Source organism: Ammodytes marinus, assembly GCF_949987685.1.
Source record: "Ammodytes marinus genome assembly, chromosome: 16".
Taxonomy (NCBI): domain Eukaryota; kingdom Metazoa; phylum Chordata; class Actinopteri; order Uranoscopiformes; family Ammodytidae; genus Ammodytes; species Ammodytes marinus.
The window spans coordinates 26,779,115-26,791,328 of NC_137220.1; the positions used below are offsets into that span (position 1 = coordinate 26,779,115).

Sequence of the window (12,214 nt, forward strand, 5' to 3'; positions counted from 1 at the left end):
TTACACTTACATTTGGAACAGATTTGTTGAATGCACAAGGAGTGAATGCGAGGTAGTAAATATATACCAGTAGCTGTAGACCTTGCTTGAGCTGCAGTTGCAGCTGCACAGCAACCCGAAAGCATGTACTTCACCGCTGCATGCTTTATTTATGATCTGCTATGAAAAAGCTCAGTGGCCATGCTCAACATTTTGCAAATTCACATCTTGTACGCACACGCATGAATGCGCATGAATATTCCTTAGCTTTCATTCTTCCTCCTTTACCCTTTGTCTCTCTACGTGTACAGCTATGGGAAGAAATAAGAGACCACTCCAAATGTTCAGTGTCTCTCGTTTTGCTATTTATAGGCAAATGTTTGAGTAGAATGAACATTTTGGTTTTGTAATATAAACTACATTCTACCAAATTCCTCCCAAAAATGTTGTCATCAAGAGCATTTCCATTAAGTAATGTAGAGATAAAAATTTAAGAAAAATCCAGACTGGTCTCTTAATTTTTTTTCTAGAGCTGTATATACTGGCCCAAAGAAAAGTAGTTTCAGTTGGCAACACTTTATTTAACCCTAACTGATGCAGTGAATAGCTTTTTATTTCTTACCCAACCATGTCAGAAGACATATGCTGTGGTTGTGGAAAAGATTTAACTCTGTTTTAGATGAGTGAAACTATTTGCCTGCATAAAACGAAGAAAACTACTCAGGAGAAGATGAAACTACTAAGATCGTGTTAAGAACTGTTCAACGCATTATTAAAACCTGGATAGATAGTGGTGAACCGTCATCTTTGAGGAAGAAATGTGGTCGGAAAGAAATCTTTAATGATCATGTTGTGCCTACACAGAGTCTCATTTGCAATGTTGTAATGGGTTAATGCTGATGCCAAGAGACTAAAGTAACGCATGTTTACATAAGTTTCTCTGTATAATCAACCATCCCAGACCCCTGCAGAGGTCATAGGCAAGGCAAGGCAAGGCAAGGCAATTTTATTTATAAAGCACATTTCAGGCACAGGGCCACTCAAGGTGCTTCACAGGGTTAAAATCAAATAAAGAATACAATTACAAAAAAAGGAACAAACTTAAAACATGGATAAAAATACAACATTTAAATAAAAGAATTAAAACATTTTACCAAAAAAAAAAATTACAGGTTAAAAGGGAAACAAGAAAGTTTTGAGACCCGATTTAAAAGAGCTGAGAGTCTCAGCGGACCTCAGACTCTCTGGCAGTCCGTTCCAGACATTGGGCGCATAAACGCTGAATGCCGCCTCTCCCTGTTTAGTCCTAGCTCTGGGGACTTTTAGAAGACCTGTCCCAGACGACCTAAGGGCTCTGGGCGGCTCATAACGTATCAGCAGATCAGTAATGTATTTTGGCCCTAAACCATTTAAGGCTTTGTAGACCATCATCAATATTTTAAAATCAATTATTTGAGTGACAGGAAGCCAGTGTAAAGACCTCAGAACTGGGGTAATGTGATCTACTTTTTTGGTCCTAGTGAGGACTCGAGCAGTAGCGTTCTGAATTAGCTGAAGCTGTCTGATTGATTTTTTAGGAAGGCCTGCAAAGACACTATTACAATTGTCAAGTCTACTAAAAATAAATGCATGGACAAGTTTTTCTAAGTCCTGCTGAGATATTAGCCCTTTAATTCTCGATATATTTTTAAGGTGGTAGTAGGCTGACTTAGTAATTGATTTAATGTGTTTTTTGAAATTCAAGTCGGAATCTATCACTACTCCAAGATTTCTAGCTTGGTGTGTGCTTTCTAACATAACAGATTTAAGCTGTGCGCTGACTTTTGATTGTTCATCCCTGGCACCAAAGACAATTACTTCAGTTTTGTCGCTGTTTAATTGAAGAAAGTTTCGGCACATCCAGTCATTGATTTGTTCAATGCATTTACTTAGTGCTTGAATCGGACTATAGTCTCCTGGTGATATGGTTATGTAAATTTGTGTGTTGTCTGCATAATTATGGTAGCATAATTTGTTCTTATTCATAATCTGAGCTAGTGGGAGCATGTATATGTTAAACAGAAGAGGCCCAAGAATGGAACCTTGGGGGACCCCGCATGTAATATTTGTCCGCTCGGATGTGAAATTGCCTATTGACACATAGTAGTCTCTTTCCTTTAAGTATGATTCAAACCAGTTTAGCACAGTTCCAGAGAGTCCAACCCAGTTTGCAAGTCGATCTAGCAATATGCTGTGGTCAACTGTGTCGAACGCAGCACTGAGATCCAATAAAACTAATACAGAGCTTTTGCCACTGTCTGTGTTTAAGTGGATGTCATTGAGGACCTTAACCAGAGCAGTCTCAGTGCTGTGGTGTTGTCGAAAACCTGACTGAAAGACATCATAGCAGTTATTCATTGTTAAGTAGTTATTTAGCTGATGATGAACAGCTTTTTCAATGATCTTGCTTAAAAATAAATAAACTCATTTAAGATGGGATAGTCCTTTTTAAAAGGTTAGTTAATCCAACCAGACCTTTGGGGACTGAGTCTCTACAAGTTACATTAGATAAAACTCTATTTGGAAGCTACCATAAAGTTCAAACCAGACATGGCAGGGCCCAGGCACCCTGCTGTGTTTATGTGATCACATCTCTGTGACACAAGCTTTCTTTTCCTAAGGAAGGAAGAGCATCTTATTGGCTGGTTTGAATGTAAACACTGCTTGCTGATAAGACAACTAACTTCTGATTGGATGAGAATGCATTTGGACAGTTTTAATACAGGATGCAATACTCTCATCTTTGCCATTCAATCTCGGCTTCAGGAAGTTTGACACCCTGCGTCTTCCTCTGGTTTAAGTCTGAATTGTGGAGGTTGCAGGGTGGCCTCCATGGCTTAAACCCCCTCCCATCTGTCTGGACATTTCTCATCTTCCTCCAGTCCTTTTTTAATAAAGCAGGTATGAGCCCGGCTTTGAGTGCTTTATTTTCATTTTGCCGTGCAGCTGGCGAAGTGACGTGTGCTTCTCAAATATTTATGGAGGAGGGGTTTATCTCTCTCACATTTCTTCAGAGAAAAAGGGAGATGGAGCCACTAAATGTCACGCTTATGAAAATAATGCCCCTGATATCCTATGGATGGACCATGTTGGACTTTCTGGTGGTGAATGAGGCTTAAGGTTGATTCGTCTGTTGTAGTTGAAACTTCAAAATGTGAAAAGAAAATATATACATTTCAGCTGTAGGTACAGCTGCTACAGTACAAGGAAATCATATACCAACAACAACTGCATAATGCAATCCAATAGTCCCAAGCAGAGTCGTGGTAATGTTGAGCACAGAACAATACAACTGTATCACTACAGGCTTCCTTTATGAAATAAAGCACTACACCATCTGCCAAGCAGCTGACTCAAAACCAACATTGTCCAGAAAACCCAAAACAAAAAACCATAGATATCAAATAGATATCACTCAAGTACACATAAAGTACCGAGTAGGTGTTTAATAGATACACAGACACTTGAGAAACCACAGGGAGAACCTTTCACTACCTCTGAAGGTGAGATAATGAGCAGCACAGAGCACTGGGGTCTCAGGGCATATACACTCCCCACATCTGGGCTCAATCAAAGCCAATGAGTGAGTTGATTCCCTCACCACTCTCACTGAGCCGAAAGATCCCGAAAGATTGAGTGTCCTCGCAGTGTGTGTAATAATGGCACAACATTGAAGAAAAAAGCACAGACAGGAACCTAAGCAATTGATCAGCCCCAGGGTTTGCACATTATGACAGCAGACCTAATAGCCTTTCTGCAGAAATGACAAAATGTCTTTCTTATATCGTGTGAGTAACACTGCCCTCTGATGTACTCACTGTTCTGGCACCATGTGCACAGTTTGCTTCCTCTCTTCCCCATCCATCCATCCATCCACCCATCCATCCATCCATCCATCCATCCATCCATCCATCCATCCATCCATCCATCCATCCATCCATCCATCCATCCATCCATCCATCTACACATCCAACTTCATTGATATGCAGCTCATGTAAAGATGCTAATGCACTTCCTCTTAATGTCCTAATAACAATTTTGTGAAATGCTAAACCTCCTTTGGAATTTAGGCTGTTAATTTAGCTGTATAATGGCTGAATGCATATTTATAAAACTTGGTTATATAATTTGTATCAGCTTGACCAGGATACCAAATGGACAGCATCACGTGCTGGCCAGGAGGGTTGTTACTAGGGCTGCAACTAACTATTATTGTGATAATAATATAGTGTTTTGGTCCGTAAAATGTCAGAAAATGGTGAAAAATGTTGATACATTTTCCAAAGCCCATGTTGACGACCTCAAATGTATTGTTATGTCCAAAACCACAGATATTTCAGTTTACTGTCATAATAGGATTAAAGAAAACAGAAAATATTCATATTTGAGCAGCTGAAATCAGAGAATTTGGAATTTTTTTATTAAAAAATTACTCGAAACGATTAATCGATTATCAAAATAGTTGGCGATTAGTTTAATAATCGATTAATAATCGATTCGTCGATTAATCGTTGCAGCTCTAGTTGTTACCCTGGTGATGTTTGTGGGTCAGTGTGCCCCCCCCGCGCGCACACACACACACACACACACACACACACACACACACACACACACACACACACACACACACACACACACACACACACACACACACACACACACACACACACACACACACACACACACACACACACACACACACAGTCGTTCTTATCAGGCTTAAAGTAAGATCCTTTCTGTTTACATTGTCCGTTCATGTGTATGCATATCTGCATGTGCTATAGTGTGAGCCTATAGGCTGTGTGGTTGTGACCTTAGGTGTCAAGCTTTGGTTGGATTAGTCTTGTTTTGGCTGGGGGAGCTGTCAGGACTCATAGCCACATGGCTCAGTTTGTCAATGTCTGTGCAGTGTTTTTATTTGTTCTTTATAACTTCTCCCAGTTTCTTTCATTATTGAAGAAGCTCTCGTCTGCTTACCCCTCTTCCTTGTTCTATTTCCTTCTTACTGACTGCCAGAGGCGGTGCATTAAGCACTGGATGCGTCCATCTCGCTCATGCGCAGGTCTAGTAATTATACCAACACAACAATTATACTTTTACTTATTTATTTCATCATAACATTGCGCCTTGATCTTGCCTCTTGCTTTTATATCCGTCGCATCCCTGTTTGTTTTCATATGGAGGCTCCGTTGATGTCACTTCAGGTTCGCACTGGATTATGGGTCAGAATCGCCCAAATAGGATGCTGTTTTCAACACTAAAAATCTTGGCTTGATGTAGTAGACATCCGGGTCTTTCTAACCATCCTAAATCTGGCCACAAAAATTGGGAAATACTAAATCTTTTTTCTACCTAAATAGTAGAAAGTATTCGGAAGGCAGGGTATACATTCCGGTGTCACCAGAGGATCTGTTCCAATTGGATCTTCTCGAGAAATCGGAAATATCCGAGCGACAGAGAACTCTGGGGGTCATCCGAGATTCATAGAACTGTAGTTACATGCGTAATTATGGCTTTTCCTTTCTCTCCTCTTTCATAATGTGCTGGCAAGAAGTTAATATCTGTAAATCAGACAATGTGGAGTCACTCCAACTGTGCAATCTGGCTCTCTGGCATGTCCTCAGCTCCTAGAGTCTAAAACACAATGAGAGATTGTGAATCATTTTCACAATAATCACAAATATGCATGCCTTTTGGTTTATTGGTCACACACCCACACCAAACATTTACTATATTTGACTTTTTTTCAAAATAGATGCGCATAGAGATGGATTTACAATTGCAGTGAACATTTTCATTCATCGCAAAATGTTTACTCTGAAATACAAAGGGCCACTGACTGCACCAACGCTGCTGCTGCTGCTTTGTTAAATAATTATCCAGAGGAGGTCACTGTTTCATGGGTGGTGTCAAACTTTTAGCCTCCATGACGTGAGTGCAGGATAACAACTGTAATCAAACCACAGGGGCCTGTTTAGAGTCACACTCTGTAAAGTGATGAATAGGAGGCAGAGGAGACCGCTGACGATGAGTCACTTTCAGCTGCCAATCAGATGGTAAAAATAAATAGGCCTTATCTGTGTGTATACAAATCCCCTTTATTTCCATTGTAGTTTTTAATTTCCTGTATGATCCTGCAGTCTGCCATTTCTTTTCTTTTTTCTAGATGGGGCTCCGCTGAGCGAGCTGTCGTGGCCTTCCTCCCTGGCGGTGGTAGCTGTCTCCTTCTCGGGTCTCTTCACCTTCGTCTTCCTCATGCTGGCCTGCCTCTGCTGCAAGAAGGGAGACATGGGCTTCAAAGTGAGTTCACTGACTCCCCCTGCTGGATGTGGTGAGAAGAGCACAAACTGTGTGCACAGTGGATGGATGGTACATGGGTGGAAGGGCACCTTTTGGCAGCAGGTGGTTACTTACGTGAAAATAACAGAAAATAAACTATAGTTCTAAAAAAAAAACGTTATAAGGTGACAAAAGTCCAGAGCTAGTACTTTACCATTATGAGCAGAAAAAAAAACTGCCATGTAACCGTTTGTGTGTGTGTGTGTGTGTGTGTGTGTGTGTGTGTGTGTGTGTGTGTGTGTGTGTGTGTGTGTGTGTGTGTGTGTGTGTGTGTGTGTGTGTGTGTGTGTGTGTGTGTGTGTGTGTGTGTGTGTGTGTGTGTGTATGTGTGTGTGTGTGTGTGTGTGTGCACTTCCTCTTAACGTCCTTATAACAATTTTGTGAAATGCTAAAGCTCCTTTGGAATTTAGGCGGTTACTTTAGCTGTATAACGGCCGACAGGGAGAATACATATTTATAAAAGTTGGTTATAGTTTGTATCAGCTTGACCAGGATACCAAATGGACAGCATCATGTGCTGGTCAGGAGGGTTGTTACCCTGGTGATGTTGGTGGGTCATGAGTCCCTATTGTGTCATTCTAAAATCAAAAGGTATTAGTTTCATGTATGATACAGAAAAGTTTCAGATCTTCACATGTAACAATTTGGAACCACTGAATTTTGGGGAATTTTCTCAATACATCTTTGCAGCTGAGATATTATAACACTCTAATGTGCTAATAGTTTACATACCATTTGCTGAGAGATAGCAAAATCTAAATCGTGACTATTACCTCACTGCAAGAGATAAGTAACCATATCCATCCGAGGTTGGCACACATTGCCTCTGTGTTGCCTTCTGCAGCCAGTATGAGAGAGAGAGGGAGAGTGAGAGGGAGAGGGAGAAGGAGAGGGAGAGGGAGAGGGAGAGGGAAAGGGAGAGGGAGCGTGAGAGGGAGAGGGAGAGGGAGGAGAAACTCCAGGCTGTAGCTACTTATTGCCGCTACCAGTCTTCCATTAACATGCTGCTCATATCGTTGACACACATTTTAATTTTTTCTCATGCATTTTAATACTTCTTTAAGCTGGAGAATGGATAAATTACGGCACCGACCAAACAGCGTGGTCTTCTCTGAAGATTTTTTTATGCAAATCATTTCTCATTTTGAATTCCTTGCCCCCCATCACTCACTGAAGGAATTAAAGCGTAAATGAAAACCATGTTTGGCTCTATGTTGTTGAGCTCAGCTCTGTGCTTCACACTGAACAGTGGAAACAGTTTGTGTTAGGTAGATGGTGCGGTGTCGCTTATGAGCACAGCATAGAGAGGCACCTTTAACCATTTTTGTGCATATTTTAAAAAAAGCTACAGGAGAGTCTCTGTCTCTGTCTTCAAATGGCCTCCTTTTTACTGTGAAACAACTCATTACAGAGCTCCAGCTGCTAAAATGGCATCATGCAAAAGTTAATTAGTTTTGTCCTTGGCCTCACCTTAAGACATACAAACATGACATTATTGATTCCTGAAGAGATATTGTGACAAATCTATACGCTTGGCTTGATTATAGTTGGTTGATGTGTGTTCATCTTTGAACCTCAAAGCCTCATCTTGCTTTCCTATATTGATATCAAACTATACAGAATGGTTAAACCGTCTCTCTCTCCTTGGCCCCAGCCCATCACTCTACAGCTCAGCTGAAAGGTGTGCATCGGTGTGGGACTGCAAATGTGCACCGCTGCGCCGTCCATAAAGCTTCATTATTCCTCTCCATGGCACAGCTCTTACTGGAGCACATTGTGTGTGTGTGTGTGTGTGTGTGTGTGTGTGTGTGTGTGTGTGTGTGTGTGTGTGTGTGTGTGTGAGTGAGGCTCGCTATTAAGTGCTTTCTAAACTGAAGGCTCTCTGGGGAGCTATGCAACGCTGACTCACAGCCAGGTGCTCGCTTTCACACTCCGCTCTGAGGAGAGTGGCAGATGGTTCTACGAATGAGAAACACACATCCCTATTAACACACACTGGTGTTTTAGGGGACATGTAAATACACACACATGCATATACACACACACGCACACGCACACACACACACACACACACACACACGCACTCGCACACACACAGACACACACACATAGCCACTGTGTTAGTAACTACTAACAACATTGCTGTTGATGGTTGTGGGATGTTGCATTAAAAGGACCTGATATATTCATTCCCTGATTTCCATGACTGCTATACAGACATGGAAATCATAATTTCAGCTACTGGTGGTGGCCTGATCTTGGTTACCTCCATTTCTACTCAGTTCACAGGCTTGGTGTATGCGTTCTAGTTGGAATAACCCTGCGTTATTATTTATTTTCAAATTAAAATTGTGTTATTTTAACTGCATATAAATATGTTGTTGAGAGTGTACTGACATGCTGTTTGTTAAAGTTTTAACTGTAATGAAAGTCTGAACCCTATTGAAAGTGAAGTCTGTTTAAAATGATACACAGGGAAGGAAAGAGTGAGGCTCACTGTCTTCCACTCCCTCTCATCCACATTCATCTTAAGTAGGGCGGAGGGGTGTACATCTGTATTTAAGTTGTCTTTTCTTTATATCTTTCTCTTGCTCTTATTTAAAAGCGGTGTCGACAATAGCTTATTACAAATTCTAAAGGCTATTTCTCGTTACGTCTCTGATGTGTGCACAGTAGAGGATATTACAGCAATTCAGGATTCTGCAGTTAGTGGTGTAAGGTGAAAGTGATTGACAGAAAGTTCTGGTCCAGTGGTTATTACAGATCACAGTTCGAAACAGATATTTTTGTGTGTTCTTTATATATTATTGATTGAATTGTTGAATCACTCATATTTTTGTGTGCAATTTACTGGCAGATGTCACCGCTGTTTGGTCAAATAACACATTTTTTATATGAAGAAAGTGGTTTCCAAAAAAAGTCCTCTGAGTTAAATTGTATTCCAAAATGTACTGTGAAGTCTTGTTGTTTTTTTCTTATTTATTTTTTTCTACTTGAAGTATTTAAAAAAAATGTTTGACAAAGTTATTAAAAAAAATCATGATAGGAACCTTTTTTTATATATGCGAGTGCATTAAGGACGAAAGAAAGGACAGACCAAAAGAAAGGAAGGCTTTGTGAATACAGTTTGAACACACTCAATTGTGTGTTAACCCCCCCCCCCCACACACACAGCATCTGTGCAGTGACCCACACATTGCACCCCCACAATGTACATGACTTATGTATATGTCTAGGTGGGCGTGCCTCCGTTGCATTTGAATGCCTCAACAGTTGAAGCATTGTATCCTCTCTAGCTGTGGACAGTGGATGTGGATGACTAACTCCAGCAATGTGTCTTTGCACCAGGAGTTTGACAACACTGAGGGAGAGGAGTACCAGGCAGATCTCTCCGCCCTGGCCTCGCCTTCCTCCCAGAATGGCCCTGAGGTCTACATCCTTCCCCTGACCGAGGTCTCTCTGCCTGTCTCCAAACAGCCGGGCAGATCCAGTAAGAAACCTCACAACATCACAAACACCCACCTCATACTTTTCGGTTTAGTTTTTTTTCTTGACCTTCTCCTCTCTTAACGTATTGATTTGTTTCCTGGTGTTTTCTCATGTCTTCCTTTACTGCATTGCATATCTCCACAGTCAGTATTCATTCTAGGCTTCTTTGGAAAAAGGGTCATTTTCTGCTACACTGACTGACTTTTAGGAAAGGCCGTTGCTTCCTTGGGGCATGAGGCGAGTAGATTATGGAACATGTTACTCACTCTATTGATTCCGATGATATCCTTAGTGGCAACAGACACATGGCCTCTTTCATTTGTTATCATGTATTTAATGTCTCTTCTTCCTTGCCCTTATCTTAACAAGCGGCAGACATCTGTCCGTTGTCTAATGCATTCAGAAATGGCCTACTGCCGTGCTGCCATGCACACTCTAAGTGAAAACTGCAGCCCACTGTAGAGGAAGGAATTTGACCGTACCCTGGAGTACAATATTTCTGGGGTTATTTGCTGGTTTGTCAATGCATGCTACAATACATTCATATGAGCCTAATTATAATAATCCAACAGCAGTACTGATTATGTTTGGGGGTTTAACTAGTATTCTTTATCCATGATCCAATTGCAAATCTTTTTTTTTTCGGTCATTCTGCATCAAACCTAACCTGTGTGTGTGTGTGTGTGTGTGTGTGTGTGTGTGTGTGTGTGTGTGAATCTCAGTGCATGCCAGATATGCTGGGTGTTCAAAATGCCTCTCCCTGCATGACTCACTGGCTTGTCTGCGCTGCACAGTGCTCAGCCAGGAGGGAGATGAGTTGGGGCTCCGCATTCTAGGATGTGAGCTCCAGCAATGATTGGACAGTGCTGCCTCAGGCTCGCAGCCAATCACCAGCCTCCCCTCTGTCCTCCATAGCTACGGCTATATGATTGGTCCAGGTGTTGCAGGGCGAGGAATGGATAAATGGCAAAAGGACACGAACAAAAAAAAAATTGTGTTAAATTATCCTCCTCATATGTACCATATTATGCAAACTAAGGGATCGAAAGGATTGTCAATTTTTCATTTTCGCAGCCTTTCCATTGCTTTGATATCTGAGAAATTGTAATAAGCATGCCAAAATGTGGAAAAAAGTAATACGTCAATAATTTACTCGTCAGGGACTGAACAGAATCCCTCTTACATAACATCATGACCATGAATTATCCATCTCCAAACGACTCAGACACACACACACACACACACACACACACACACACACACACACACACACACACACACACACACACACACACACACACACACACACACACACACACACACACACACACACACAGACGATGAAAAGGAGACTAGTGAATGCATGTTGAACAGAAACACCAATTATATAGATTATTCTGGAACCATGAATGGTGTATTCTTTATCGGCCAAGCATCGGTTAAACCTGTTTATGAGCACACATTTGCCATTGATCGAACAGTGCTGCTTTTCACTTGTCAGCCTAATCTTATTCATGTAAAGAGGTCATGTAAAGCGTTCAAACCCACTACAGAGGCTCCATGCATCAGACCGAGTGTGAGGAGATATTGTGTGCGTATCATTCCACGGTCCCACCGATCCCACAGTCTCACTGGACCCTACCGTCTTCTCTGGGAATGCCATGAGTAGGACAGGAATGCACACTCACGCTCACACATTCCACATTTGGAACGATAATACCACGTCTTCATTTCTCTCTCTGTTTCTCTTCGTCGGGGGGGAGGGAGGGGGGGGGGGCTCCAGGGGTTTGGGTGGAGAAGTGCGGGTCTGTTATCACCGTGACAACCTCTACCCAGCGTTCCAGTGGAGAATGGGCCTTGTTGTGTGTCTGCGTCTGAGTGTTTGCGTGCCTGTTTGGTGCACTGGGTACCAGGAGCCGCGGCGTGAGCGTGTGAGTGAGCGAACCAAACAATGGCCCTGATTTAGACCGGCTGGGCAGTGGGGGAGCATAAGGCCGGACTGAAACGTCCGTGGAACGCACCAGTGGAGGACTGGCATTACGGGCAGAATACAGTGAGGGATCTGTGACAGAATGAGAAGAGACAGGGGAAGGGTGGTGGCATGCACCAGGACCTAAGAGCGGGGAGGGGAGGGGAGGTTTGAGATAGGGGTGGGGAGTGTGTATGACAGAGGTCTTTTCTGCATCTGACAGAGAAGTGTTTGTGCCTTGTTTGGCCGAGGAATGCTGCTGTCCTGGGTGACAGGGGGGCATTATGTAGGCCTTATGTCATTACTGGGTGTCTTGGAGCTGCACACAGAGCTGGCGCGTCAGACGGCACACTACCAACATGCGTGATGGTCACATCAGTGATACATGACCAGATCATC

General features: G+C 42.2%; 1 protein-coding gene across 1 annotated transcript in view; it reads left to right on the top strand.

Annotated features, from left to right (window-relative positions):
* The window catches only part of aatka (apoptosis-associated tyrosine kinase a), a gene marked incomplete at its 5' end in the record, with an annotated part of 32,910 nt that overhangs the window by 10,060 nt on the left and 10,636 nt on the right, over nt 1–12,214 (top strand). Inside the window, 2 exons of the mRNA XM_080044147.1 lie at nt 6,185–6,318; nt 9,706–9,847. Of these exons, the coding sequence (XP_079900273.1) occupies nt 6,185–6,318; nt 9,706–9,847 (276 nt within the window). The remainder of the gene's footprint in view (nt 1–6,184; nt 6,319–9,705; nt 9,848–12,214) is intronic.